The sequence below is a fragment of the Syngnathoides biaculeatus genome, chromosome 22, assembly GCF_019802595.1.
Source record: "Syngnathoides biaculeatus isolate LvHL_M chromosome 22, ASM1980259v1, whole genome shotgun sequence".
NCBI classification, from domain to species: Eukaryota; Metazoa; Chordata; class Actinopteri; order Syngnathiformes; family Syngnathidae; genus Syngnathoides; species Syngnathoides biaculeatus.
In genome coordinates this window covers 11,473,840-11,487,155 of record NC_084661.1, presented here as the reverse complement: position 1 = coordinate 11,487,155, position 13,316 = coordinate 11,473,840, and the positions used below count along the sequence as shown (strand labels likewise).

The 13,316-nt window shown below is 44.1% G+C and overlaps 3 protein-coding genes across 4 annotated transcripts; 2 read left to right on the top strand and 1 right to left on the bottom strand.

Moving 5' to 3' along the window:
- Positions 1 to 210: 210 nt before the first annotated feature.
- snu13b (SNU13 homolog, small nuclear ribonucleoprotein b (U4/U6.U5)) lies at positions 211 to 1,449 on the top strand. Its single transcript, XM_061810707.1, has 3 exons — positions 211 to 465; positions 648 to 768; positions 1,003 to 1,449. The coding sequence occupies exons 1-3, from the start codon at positions 463 to 465 to the stop codon at positions 1,263 to 1,265; spliced, it is 387 nt and encodes a 128-aa protein (XP_061666691.1). The 5' UTR covers positions 211 to 462; the 3' UTR covers positions 1,266 to 1,449.
- Positions 1,450 to 1,580: 131 nt separating this feature from the next.
- crym (crystallin, mu) lies at positions 1,581 to 6,494 on the top strand. Of its 2 annotated transcripts, XM_061810706.1 has the most exons (8): positions 1,581 to 2,240; positions 3,233 to 3,383; positions 3,451 to 3,513; positions 3,590 to 3,691; positions 5,039 to 5,222; positions 5,361 to 5,482; positions 5,593 to 5,677; positions 5,761 to 6,494. In XM_061810706.1, exons 1-8 carry the CDS (start codon positions 2,074 to 2,076, stop codon positions 5,832 to 5,834), a joined length of 948 nt encoding a protein of 315 aa, XP_061666690.1. In that variant the 5' UTR covers positions 1,581 to 2,073; the 3' UTR covers positions 5,835 to 6,494. The 2 variants fall into 2 exon arrangements, with proteins under 2 accessions (XP_061666690.1, XP_061666689.1); XM_061810705.1 differs by having other exon boundaries at positions 5,361 to 5,677; positions 5,761 to 5,888.
- A 137-nt stretch (positions 6,495 to 6,631) lies between these two features.
- On the bottom strand, positions 6,632 to 12,069 carry LOC133495747 (ras-related C3 botulinum toxin substrate 1). Its single transcript, XM_061810697.1, has 7 exons — positions 11,848 to 12,069; positions 11,635 to 11,736; positions 9,947 to 10,018; positions 9,729 to 9,846; positions 8,990 to 9,052; positions 8,716 to 8,875; positions 6,632 to 7,679 (listed from the first exon to the last, which is right to left on the bottom strand). Exons 2-7 carry the CDS (start codon positions 11,667 to 11,669, stop codon positions 7,549 to 7,551), a joined length of 579 nt encoding a protein of 192 aa, XP_061666681.1. The 5' UTR covers positions 11,670 to 11,736; positions 11,848 to 12,069; the 3' UTR covers positions 6,632 to 7,548.
- Between the last annotated feature and the right edge of the window lie 1,247 nt (positions 12,070 to 13,316).

Genomic DNA, 13,316 nt, shown 5'->3' with positions numbered 1-13,316 from the left:
AAAATAAAATAATATACTAGGCGTGAACTAAAAAAGTATCATCTGGTGTCTGTTTATGTATTTATTTATCTATTCTACACAACAACAAGAAAAAAGAACAAAACTAAGGATAACAAAATGCGGCAACAAATTTGATTCGAACTTTGCCTGCCAGTCTGTAAAAACGTAGCAGTCCCGATTCCGATCAATAGGGGGCGAAAGTGGAGCATTACATTTAGGAACCATCGCTAAGCGACGAAGACAAATTTCCGTTCTCTCTGAATTGAATTTGCGCGTGCGCGGAAATCTACACGTGAAGCTAACGCTTGAACTAGCGACTAGTTTAAACGTCCGTAGCAGCGTAAAGCCAAACCTGTGAATTTCACGTTTTGTTGTTCTCCTCTCGCCTAGCAGAAAGGACGTACTCCTCAGTGAAGCATTTCGCCGAGAGGGACGAAATATCAACACAAGTATTTTTCCACAATGGTGAGTGATTTACAGAACGGGGGGGCTAACATGCTAATTGTTAGCATGTCGGTGCTAACTACTATTAACTAGCCACCTACGTTCGAGAGTAGCTCAAGTATAAAATTGTCACTCTTGCACTTTCATTGCGCGGGATCATTCTGTCTCTCGGGGGCAACATAATCCGCGCGTGCTGTGTGCAGAATGAAGCCCCAGTGAACCCGAAGGCCTACCCGCTGGCCGACGCCACGCTCACCAAAACCATCCTGGACTTGGTGCAGCAAGCCTCCAACTACAAGCAGCTGAGGAAGGGGGCCAATGAAGGTGAGGGGCTTGCCTCAAATGCAATTTATTTTATTAAGTTGAATTAGAAAAAAATAAAATTCAGAATTCTGTCCTTGACTGCGACTTTGCAGCTCATGGTACATGCATGTTTAAAGTGGTTCTATGATTTTTGAATGACATACTCAGCAGATATTAAAGCGTATAAAGAAGCCTTAATGTCGCCCTGCTTAAAGGTTCAGAAACACTGTTTGGCAACATTTCTGTCCCCCCCAGCCACAAAGACCCTGAACAGAGGAATTGCTGAATTCATCGTCATGGCAGCTGATTCCGAGCCGCTGGAGATCATCCTCCATCTGCCGTTGCTGTGCGAGGACAAGAACGTCCCGTACGTGTTCGTGCGTTCCAAACAGGCCCTGGGCCGCGCCTGCGGGGTCTCGCGTCCCGTCATCGCCACCTCCGTCACCATCAAGGAGGGTTCTCAGCTCAAACCCCAGATCCAGACGGTTCAAATGGCAATTGAGAGACTACTCATATAATTTTTTTTTTTTTTTTTTTTTGCACTTCTTCCAAAAAGAAAAGTTGCAAGTCTCAACTTAGACGTAACCATGTTGTGAAAACTGTGGGGTGAGAGGATAGTTTTTCTTTTATTGTTGAACCACTTACGCCCGTTTATTTTTTGTCATGCAATCGCCTGATTCATAATAAAATATTTTCAACATTTTTTTTCTCACACTGCATGTCACTGTCAAAAATTAAGTACATTAATTCTGCAAAATATATTTGAGTCAAATTTAAAAAATGAGTATTTGGTACTTGGATTGGTGTGTTGCATAAATCACCAAAAGGCTATTTGCTCTTTTAAACAAAGTTTATGTGGTTCAAAATATTTTCCCACAAAATGTGAGTAGTCAACACTAAAAATGCAAGGTTTGTTTTTAACATTTTTAAAGCTAGGTATATTTTATTACTAGGTATATATTATTACATATACCTTGCTGGTGTGAGAATTTATATCTTGATTTTCAAAATAATTACAAATTATATACTTTATTCAAGAGAACAGCTTCGTAGAAAGAATTTTGTTATTACTATGTTATAACTACCCCCCCCCCCACAAGTATCCAGGTTTTGTTGGCCACCAGAACTTTTTAAAGCATGTCATCATTGACAGCGTGCATGAGCCGTAATTTGCAATCCACGAGGTTTCCGTTCAAATCCAGTGTTCATAAAACGGTTGCGTTCTTGAACGCAGCTCGGATTTGACTCTTGGAGTTTGACCGGGACCGCAAAGAGAACGCGAGCCATTCCCACGCACCTGAATCCAAGACTTCCTGCACTGCGAGCATGGCGGAACCTCCGATTATCATCTCGGACCATCAAGTTGCTCGTTTGTTACCTCGCGGAGAGCTCATCCTTCGTCTGGAGGAAGCTTTGGCCACATTTTCACGCAGGGACAACTCGGAGGTGATCCAACCAGTGAGGTCGACTCTCCCTCTGCAAAAACATAACGGGTAACAATAAATTGGTTATACAATATCTTGATATGTTACTGCTTAACAAGTATTCATGACGTGCTAGGAAAAAGCTTTGCAGTTTTGTTTTGTTTTTGTCCCTTAAAGTGGGAGGGGAGCCATGATTAGAGGTATCATTCGCGGTTACGGTGGCCTGGGAGGCCAAAACAAGGCACATGTGGAAAAAAAAAATCGTTGAAATGGATAATTATACCATCCATCCATCCATTTTCTTAGCCGCTTATCCTCACGAGGTTCGCAGGGAGTGCTGGAGCCTATCCCAGCTGTCAACAGGCAGGAGGCGGGGTACACCCTGAACTGGTCACCAGCCAATCGCAGGGCACATCGAGACAAACAGCCACTCTCGCAATCACACCTAGGGGCAATTTAGAGTGTCCAATTAATGTTGCGTGTTTTGGGGATGTGAGAGGAAACCGGAGTGCGCGGAGAAAACCCACGCGGGCACGGGGAGCACGTGCAAACTCCACACAGGCGGGGCCGGGATCGAACCCGGGTCCTCAGAACTGCGAGGCCAATGCTTTACCAGCTGTTCCAACCGGATAATTAGGCGTGTTTTTTTAGTTTCCACCAATATGAGCGTTCATCTGAGATGTCACGCTGGGCCGACCCCTAATGGGACAAGCCGAAAGCAACTTATTTACCAGTAAGATACGTGATTTTATCCGTTAATGACGTTATTCCAAAATATATTTGAAATATTCGACAATTTAACGTCACAAGATTTAAAAAAACCGCCATGACTGGTGACAAATGTGTATGTCAGTAAGTTATGAAATAGCTAAGCGGTGAAAAAAATAATAACGTCACCCCAAAAAAAAAAAAACAAAAAAAAAATTAGGGCGGTGCATTTAATTAGCTCGTCCGCGCGTGAGTGTTTGGGTGCGACCCGTGGCCGACAGCAGCTCCTGGATGAATGTGCTTGAACCAAACCCCGCCCCCCAAAAAATCATCATAAGCTCCCCTTCAAACAGGTTCATGTATACGATGCCGACGTACATGGAAAACAAAGGCGTCTTTTGCACAAAATTTGTGGCCCTCTACAATCGGGAGAAAGCTTCGGCGTTGCCCTCGGTCCAAGCCACGGTGGTGCTGCTGGACCCCGAGAGTGGAAGGATGAAGGCCGTGAGTAGCCGTCGGGCGCGCGCGACTTCTCCACGCAAGCTGGTCTAACGGCGTCCCCGATCTGCAGGTGATGGAGGGAAACGCCATCACGTGCGTGAGGACGGCCGCCGTCTCGGCCATCTCTGCAAAGGTTTTTGCGCCGCGCCTGTCGCGTTTCCGCCGTTAGCGCCCGCTAACAGCATGTTCGAATCGGTTCTTTTCTCCAGCTGCTGATGCCTCCCCGAGCAGAGGTGCTGGCCATCCTGGGAACAGGACGACAGGCCCTGAGCCATTACGACATCTTCACTCAAATGTTTTCCTTTAAAGAGGTAGTCAAGATCCTTAATCACACATCATACTGCGTATACTATATACCGTCATTTCCGGCCTATGAGCCGCGACCTTTTTCATACGCTTTCAACCCTGCGGTTTATGCGGTGATGCGGATAATTTGTGCATTTTTTTCTAGCGGCCGCAAGGGGGCACTCGGGTGGAAAAGGTAAGAATGAGACCGGTGGAATATATGTGCCGAGGAAGTGACTTTTACCGGTCTGGCCCTGTTAGCGCTAGCGTGTTACTTCCGTGTCTCAGTGATTTTTACCGGCATGGGCCCTGTTATAGCGCGGCGCTAGCGTTCATGTTAGCATTAGCACGGCACTAGCATTAGCGTTAAACTGTGATTTTTACCCGTATCTTTTTTTAACCGGCCCCGTTACCGCGGTGCTAGTGTTAGTGTGGCGCTAGCCTTAGCATGGCGGTGCTAGCGTTAAACTCTGTGTACCGTATTTCTTTGTACTTGCGGTTTTTACACAGCTACAGCGCATGTATGTACCAAATGGTATTTCCTTTACAAATGTGCTGGGTGAGGCTTATAAACACGTGCGCTCCGTAGGCCGGGAATTACGGTACTGTACACCAGAGGTCGGGGAACTCGATTCACATCAATTGACTCAAAATGGATGACCTACAAAGTGGATGAAGTGAGTGGGTCTCATTCAAGCACAAATATATGTATTCAGGAAATTGATACGCCCATAAAGCTACAAATGTCATGTTTGGTGTCAGTCAGTTACGTGCCAGGAAATGAGCCGTTGTCCATAAAGTTATGTGTATTTAACTAGCGGGTCAAATATTAACATGTGCTCGTGAAACTCATCCCATAAAGTAGCGGTGTCAAAGTCATTTTTGTTGCGGGGCACATTGTAGTTCTGCTTTCCCTCAGAGGACCGTGATGACCGTGAGACAATAGAAATTTTGACTCGTCTCATCATGTTTACATCATCAATTTATGAAGTAGTTTTGGGATCGGAAATCAAGGGCAATGTGTTTTGCAAAAATGCTTGTAATATCTCAACTTTATCATTTATGATAGATGACATTTGGAAATTTGAGTACAGATTTTTACAAGAAACATGGAAATTGACACTAGATTTTGGTTTTGTGGGCCACATAAAATCATGCGGCGGACCATATCTGGCCCTCGGGCCTTGAGTTTGACACCTGCGCCATAAAATATCATCTGCTGAGTTCATGTACGGGGAAGTCCGAAAGGAATGGTCAATCCGGAATTTGGAAAGATAACGTAGTTGGCGGGGAACACAAAAGCACCTAAAATACATCTTAATAATACGATAATAACAACAAATGTTGCATTTATCGTTGAATCTTTCTGACAGGTGCGCGTGTGGGGCCGCACAAGACAAGGGATGGACCGGTTTCAGGGATCTGTCAAGGGTCCCATGACCCGCTGCGAGTCCGCGGAGGCGGCAGTGACGGGAGCTGACGTCATAGTGACGGTTACCTCAAGTTTGGAACCCGTGCTCTTCGGGAAGTGGGTCAAACCGGGAGCCCACGTGGCAGGTGAGCGAAGTCCAACAATAGATGCGTTATTATTTCACAATATCAATAAATCACCATGGTGGTGTGCTGGCACTATAGGGGAAACAGATTAAATTTTTCTATTTGACAACCGTGACGAAAAACCTTGTCGCCGGGCAGCGGTGGGAGCTTGCGGGCCGGACTGGCGAGAGCTGGACGACGTCCTGATGAAGGAGGCGGCGGTTTACGTCGACAGCAGGGAGGGCGCCACGGCCGAGTCCGGCGACGTCATCCTCTCCAAGGTCGTCGTTTTATCTGAAGACGACCTCGAGATACAAGTTTCATTTGGGACGTCGACCACCTTTCATATCTCAGATCAGTCAAGTGTGGAGCATTGTCCTCGTTTTTCCAGGTGGAAATATTTGCAGAGCTGGGAGAAGTCATCGCTGGACGGAAAGCTGCGCTTAGAGAGAAGACGACGGTGTTTAAATCCCTTGGTGAGCACGCATCCATATTTGTATGATGTACCTTTGCAAATAATACAACAAATATGATGTCGCAACACTGCTCTTCTTCACAGGAATGGGGGTTGAAGATGCAGTGAGTGCCAAGCTGGTGTTTGACCAGTGGGAGGCAACCAACAACCAACCATGAAGCAATTTACACACACACACATATATATATATATATATATCTCCATTTTCTTCGCCGCTTATCCTCATGATGGGTCGCGGGCAGTGCCTATCCCGGCTGTCAACGGGCAGGAGGCAGGGTACACCCTTTACGGGTTGCCAGACAATTGCAGGGCACATGGAGACAGACGCAGACACGATCACACCTATGGGCAATTTAGAGTGTCGAATTAATGTTGCATGTTTTTTTGGGGATGTGGGAGAAAACCGGAGTGCTTGGACAGAACCCGCCTCACAGTTCTGAGGTCCTGGGTTCCGCCCGTGTGGAGTTTGGATGTCTGCGTGGGTTTTCTCCGGGCAAATTGCCCCGAGGTGTGATTGTGAGTGTGACTGTTGTCTGTCTCCATGTACCCTGCGATTGGCTGGCAACCCGTTCAGGGTGTACCCCGCCTGCTGCCCGTTGACAGCAGGGATAGGCTTCGGCACTACCCGCGACCGTCGTGAGGATAAGCGGCAAAGGAAATGGATGGACATATATGCTTACCACAGATCCTTCCTTGTTCCTTGTATCACTTTGCTCTGAGTCAAATCAAGATGGCTGGGGGTGGGTGGGACAGCTGCATGAATCTTAAATGAATACATGAATGAACATAATTGTAAGCAAACATAATAAAATTGCATGTGGCACTGTTTTAAGGCGTGGGGGGGGGGGGGTGTCAATTGTTGGGTGTTTTTAGAACATTAACCACTCACTGTGCCACACCAAATTATTCAAACGATTTAAAACAAGAATTCTGCCTGCCACAACAAAACACATAGTATTTTTGACAACTTTATTTACTTATAAAATGTGAAATTATACCATATTGGCAAAACTGAGCACTTTCAACACTCCACTGAAACAACGGGCCCCTTTTTGTGGGGGCAAAAAAAAAAAAAAAAAGGATTAAAGGTGACGATCAAATTGTACAACAAACACGGGCTCCTTATGACATACTGCAACAGGGAGGATTAAAAAAAAAAAATTATTGGATAAGCAACTAATAAAGTCTCTGCACCTTCAACAATCAATTAGCAGTGAAATACTGAATTCTCATAACTTCCATATTTACCTAACGGACATTGTTCAAAAACAATTTCGACTACACTTGCCGCAAAGCATTCAACTGGTTCTTCATAATTGTATGGAATATGCACATAAAAAAAAACAGGAAAAGGGCCTCTTCAGTCAGAGGGTAAACAATAGGTCCTTCAATAACAATTGAGGAAAAAAAAATAATAAAAGAACAATTCACTCCTGAAACTATAATGTTTTTAACCACAAAATGGAAGCGGGTTCAGGGGCCGTCGGGCCTATTTTTTTAAAAACAGATATGATTCCCTCGAGGGGTCGTCCTGTTCTGAAGGCCTCAGGAATTTCTATAATAAGTAAAAATGTCTTTGTAAGCTATAACAAGTTCTTAGTTCAACAATTAATTTTTAGTCAACATTGAACAAAAAAAAGGACTGGACTTACTTAAGCAGCCGTGTTGCTCCAGATCAAAAAAAAAAAAATAGCGTTATGTATTTAATATATATATATTTTTTTATATAAGGACCTGGTCTGATCTAACAAGAGCATTGATATATATTTTTTAAAAAACTATTAAAAAAAAAAAATCAGGAAAAAAGGGAAAGAAACTCTTCCTTCTTGGTGGCCGAGTTTGGACTGCAGCTGTTCCCCGACGCTCCTGCTCCTACAAAATTATGCACTTCCTCCTCCGCTTCTTCACAGGCGGTGGGCACAGAACAGCCCGGATGGCTTCGTCGAACACCGTTTTAAGGCCGCGCTGTGTCAGAGCTGAACACTCCAAATATTTTACGGCACCTGGTGGACAAAATAAATAAGATGTATGGTCTAGGAACAACGACAACAAAAAAATGGTGCATTTCTGCTTGAAAGATAAATTTAAAATCAGTTTTTCAATTGATTTCCAAATAGCGATGCCAGGAACGTGTTAACATTAATATGACCATTTTTCAAAGTAACAAATAATATAAAAGAAGCTTACACAGTTGCCAAGACGCCGAGTAATTTGCAATACAGAGAATAAGAACGTTCTTAAGGTAACTAGCAACACTGATCACCAATACGTCATGCTAGCAACGTAGCATCAGTGGCTAACGTCGGCTTGTTCACAATGCTAGCATAGTATTGCTAGCGCTATTTTGTTGAAGCTGGGTAATCCTTCTCTGTGACTACCGTAATTTCCAACCTATAAACCGCGACTTTTTTCCACATGCTTTCAACTCTGCGGCTTATGCGATGATGCGGCTAATTTGTGCATTTTTTTTTCCTAACGGCCGCAAGGGGGCACTCGAGCGGAAAAGGCAAGAGTGAGACCGGTGGAATATATGTGCCGAGGAAGTGACTTTTACCGATCCAGCCCCTGTTAGCGTGTTACTGCTGTGTCTCAGTGATTTTTACCGGTATGGGCCCTGTTCGTGCGGCGCTAGCGTTAATGTTAGCATTCGCGCGGCTCTAGCATTAGCATTTCTGTGTAAATATCTCACACTAGCAGCTTTTACACGGCTGCGGCGTATGTATGTACCAAATGTAATTTCCTTTACACATCTACTGGGTGAGGCTTATAACCAGGTGAGCTCTGTAGGCCAGGAATTACTGTACCTATCACAACAATGCATTTTCATAATTGCATGGCAATATGAACGGCCATGTTTGAAAACCACGTTGTGAGTTAGTGAGTCATAGGCCTGTCTTTGTTAGGAGACTGGCGATCGAGAGTGATAAGTGATGTACGGCGAAATTCAAAGCTTGCTAGCAGTTTTAACAGAAAACCTCCCTTAAAAAATATGTACTTTAAATTGTTTGACTTTTTATGTCGTGTTTTGTGTTCACTGACTTATTTCTTTGGCCATGGCCAAGCCCTGAGGGTAGATGATGGGCGCGAGTTTCTTCTCCTTGAGCTTCTCGATGGTGTCCTTGTCATCCCTCAGGTCAAGCTTGGTGCCCACCAGGATGATGGGGGTGTTGGGGCAATGGTGTCTCACCTCGGGGTACCACTGGTGGGCAAAGACGGAGGAGAGGAAAGATGCTGAGTGGCCTCAACGACGACCGAAGATGCAATATGGAGAAAAATTATCAGCGTTGTTATTAGCAGGTCGCTTCAATCTCACCTTAGCGCGGACGTTTTCAAAAGAGGCGGGACTAACTAGTGAGAAGCAAATCAGGAAGACATCCTAGAGGGGGGGGGGGGGGAGACAGACAAAAAAAAAAAACAACCTACATAATCATATATTTTAAAGATGCATAAAAAGAAGACCCCTCCGATATTGGAATCAAAACTGAAGATTAGACCATTTCAGACACCGCTTACATCACTAGATTTAATTCAATTGTGCAAAGTGCATCCGTCTCTCCTTTCTGAAAACACCAATAGTTCTGTAAATGTGTTTAATACAAAAAATAAAATAAAAAATCCGCACTGCTGCTTATGAATTTTGCTTGCCACTCAAGAAAATCGTCTGAGTAATGGCTAAAAACAGCTCCTACATTGCGCGACTCATAAAGTGAGGTAACACTCTTGAGCTCCTTTGTGATATATCAAAATTCAATCTGAAACATTTCAGTGTGATAAATATGCAATAAAAAAAATAAGTAGGTAAGGGGAATACTTTGTCACGCCACTGTAAATCACTTCAGATTGTCTCCTACTTTCTGAGACACAGAGGCCGAATTGTAGTGAGGACAAAAGGTGGAAAACAAGAGCTCCTTTCACTCCCTTCCAGACTGCCGTTTATGTACTATGGATACAAGGCTCCAATTTGCTGAGTGTGCACACTCTAGCTTGGGCCTGCCAATGACTCAAAACGAGCGGTTAGCGGAAGGCATGCTGAGCGCCGCTCGTCTACGTACGGTCTGCGGGTAGGACAGCGGCCTGAGTCGGTCGTAGTCCTCCTGCCCTGCCGTATCCCAGAGGCCGAGGTTCACCGGTTTGCCGTCCACCATCACGTTGGCCGAATAGTTGTCGAAGCTGAGGGCAGATATTTTTAACAATCATTTGGAGAGTGTGTGGGGTGGGGTGGGGGTTGGGGGGGTCATTGTGTCCCTCCACCTTATCGAGTATGGCTTACACAGTGGGAATGTACTCCCCGGGGAAAGCATTGGTGGTGTAGCTGATGAGTAGGCATGTTTTACCCACAGCCCTGCGAAGAGAAACATCAGTCAAAAGAACATTAGCTTTGCTTTCAAGTGTAAATGATCACGTGGATGCATTTTTTTTTTCAAAAAATATACTATGCAAATACTGTAATCATACTCCTTGAAATTCTACAATATTACAAGAATGAAACCACTTTAATTGTTGTTTGTCTACGTGGGGCTGGCGACCAGCCCAGGGTGTATTCCCCCCCCCCCCATGTCAACTGGGACAGGCTCCAGCTCAACCATGATGCATATGGATGACTGTATCTTGGAAAAAAAAATCTTTAAAAATCTTGGAAAATAAATGACATAACCATTTTTAACATCAATTGGACACTCTAAATTGCCCCTAGGTGTGATTGCGAGGGCGGCTGTTTGTCTTGATGTGCCCTGCGATAGGCTGGAAACAAGTTCAGGGTGTGCCCCGCCTCCTGCCCATTGACAGCTGGGATAGCCTTCAGCATTCCCTGGGACCCTTGTGAGGATAAGGGACTTAGAAAATGGATGGATAACAACCATTTTCCTAATTAATGATCGACAATATACTGGTGACATATCTATATCTGCCCTGTAAGAGACTGGTCCCCCTTCCAGGGTTTACCCCACTTTTCAACACACCAAGGGATCGATACTATACAAAAGCTCAAAATACTTAGTTTTAACCGACAGCATCAAATATGTAGACATTTCAGCATTTAGCATTTTTACTATCCATCCATTTTCTGTACTTCTGCTCCTTATCCTCATTTATGTTGCTGGTGAGCTGGAGCTTATCCTATCTGACTTTGGGCCAAGTGGGATACAGTACTGCATGAAATGATCACCACTCTATCGCAAGGCACATAAACAAATATTCATTCATCCTCACATTCACAAACAGACCAGAGTAAGGAGAGAATGTGCTAATGCCTCAAAGGAGGAGCAAAACCAAGATTTGAAAGCAGAAACTCAGGACTGCAGCCCGATGTTTAAGAACCATATACAGTTGTTGACAAAAGGGACATTTTTTTTGAAGAACCAGTTTACAAATAATATAAAAGTACCATTATTTATTCGGAAATATGAATAAATGCCAATTACTGTATTGTAGACGTGTATTTAATGCTTGGGAGGAAAAAAACAAACAAAATTATTGAATATTGAAGTAAATTCTACAACACACAAAGGGCCAAAAAAAAAAAAAAGATTAAAACTTGATTTTAGTTATTTTCTTCTGTGTTTTACGTTAAAGCCATACCACCTAGCCCTAGTCGAGTTGCGTGCAAACGTTGCAATCAAAATGTTCTCGCTTTATCATGACAAAAGATCAACGCATAACGAAAGGAAAAACCGCACATTCTGTGATCGTTCTGTTGATACAGTTCATGTAGGAAAATCTTCTTTGCATGTCTACTGCATAAGATGCTGTATCTAAATTGGACCGTGAGGAGGATAAGTGTGCCTGCTGAGCTATCTGGAACAACAGCTGTTGCTCATATTGGAAGCCCGTTAGCCGCTAACTGGGTCAACGTAAATTAAAAAAATAAAAAGTAAAAAAACTAACGCACTGAAATGATCTAACTCCAACTAAAGCTGCCTTAGAAGTTGTTTTAAAGATATGAAGTAAAGTTGAACTCACCCGTCACCCACGACCACACACTTAATGGCCTGCATTGGCGGTGCGCTCCTTGTTTAGCTCAGTTAGCTTAGGCGGCTAACGCCAGTCGAAAATCAACAAGTCCTTTAAAAAAAAAAAAAACTGTCAAGACTTGAACGTGACAACGCTCAAACAACAATTTTTTTAAAAAAAGTTGGATTTCGAAGCAGGTATTGGCATACACCTGCCACTTACACGGCAAGATTTGAATGGGAAGAAACGCCAAAGTTGCGGGGAAAGGGAAGACAACACCCAGGGTAAAAAAGCAAAACTCTGGAGTCGAGATTAAAGGGGGAAACTGCCCCAGTTGGGGCAGAGATGAAGCCGGAGAATCCCTGCGAGGCACTTCCGGTCGAACCAGGACAGGCGGATGCTGCCACCTGCTGGCGGATCCCGCTGACGTCATCAGCAATAGACCTGCATACACAGTACAAGAAAACTATGGATTGCATGTTATTGCTCGATTTGACCACCGCACAGGCTTGTACGACAGAGGACGTCATTTTGAAGATAATAAAAAATATTTCTTTTTTTATTGCATCAAGTTTTAAAATAACATCCCTTTTTGCCATTTGTTTTTCTTTTTTTTAACCTTTCATATCACTTTGGTAGCCTCCTCCATCGCCAATTTATGAAGACTATCAAAATAAATTACATAACATCGCCTTTAACCCTTTTCTTCATTGCATAATATGTCAAAAAAAATATAAAAATTGATTAATTGAATACAAAGTTGTCAAAAATGCAAGTGAAAAATCAACATTTCACCAGCGCTTTGCGTGTTTTGAGTCCACAGGAAGTCCACATTTTAAAAGCGCAATCAGGGATGCGGTACACGCCTGCAATCCATTTCCCCCGATTCAATGAGCTCACAAAACAGATGGTTGAACCCATCTGAGTTTTTTTTTTTTTTTTTTTGCTGCGGTCCAACAGTTCCAGTTTCTCCGGGGCCTGTATGACCACTGCGAGTGTGCATTTACGGCGCTGTTTATGCTGCTATAAAAAAGTACTACTATGTGCCTTGGCTCGAAGGTTTGCAAATACTGCAGTAGGCCGCACATCCTCATGAATGGCCACTTCCTGCATATGCCTGACACTTGTCATTAAGAGCAATATATTATTCCGATAAAAGGAAACACACACACACACATACATGAATGAAAACTATTGTGGAAATGTCATCCCCGCACAAACACAGCAGCGCGGCATATGCAGATCGTTAGTCATCGCATGGAGGGAGGGGGGGGCAGTCACACAGCAATGGTTATCTGATCAGAAAACGCGGCATGGTAACAATAGGCCGTGAGTCATCTTGTTGAGGCGATCGGATCAGATGGGACGGAGCTGGGAGGAGAGTCACATGCTGATGTTGGATGAGATGGGAAGTTTCTGGTCAAAGAAGTTCGCGTTTCGAAAGATGGTCCGTGCCCTTCCTGCGTCGTGTCGCCCCTTTTCGTTCATCGTGTGCGACCTGCTCCAGTTGGACTGCCTCTGACTTTGAGGTATGTACACAAGCAGGGTAGTGCAAGACAGCGTCCTGCAGGTGGCGGTGGGAGGAAAAAGCGGATTTTATATTTAATACAGAGTGGTGAGGGTGGATCAGCGGGAAAACGTTGGCCTCACAGTTCTGAGGTCACGGGTTCAATCCCGGACTCGCCCGTGTA

What these genes read in the sequence shown, in the direction of transcription:
- crym (XM_061810705.1), top strand. Translation starts at nt 2,074, where the DNA reads ATGGCGGAACCTCCGATTATCATCTCGGACCATCAAGTTGCTCGTTTG. An exon ending in AGAGTGGAAGGATGAAGGCC is followed by an intron (nt 3,384 to 3,450) that starts GTGAGTAGCCGT and finishes CCCGATCTGCAG; the next exon opens with GTGATGGAGGGAAACGCCAT. An exon ending in ACCGGGAGCCCACGTGGCAG is followed by an intron (nt 5,223 to 5,360) that starts GTGAGCGAAGTC and finishes GTCGCCGGGCAG; the next exon opens with CGGTGGGAGCTTGCGGGCCG.
- snu13b (XM_061810707.1), top strand. An exon ending in GAGGAAGGGGGCCAATGAAG is followed by an intron (nt 769 to 1,002) that starts GTGAGGGGCTTG and finishes TGTCCCCCCCAG; the next exon opens with CCACAAAGACCCTGAACAGA.
- LOC133495747 (XM_061810697.1), bottom strand. Translation starts at nt 11,669, where the DNA reads ATGCAGGCCATTAAGTGTGTGGTCGTGGGTGACGG. An exon ending in CGCTGTCCTACCCGCAGACC is followed by an intron (nt 9,053 to 9,728) that starts GTACGTAGACGA and finishes CCCCCCCTCTAG; the next exon opens with GATGTCTTCCTGATTTGCTT. An exon ending in TTGAAAACGTCCGCGCTAAG is followed by an intron (nt 8,876 to 8,989) that starts GTGAGATTGAAG and finishes TTTGCCCACCAG; the next exon opens with TGGTACCCCGAGGTGAGACA.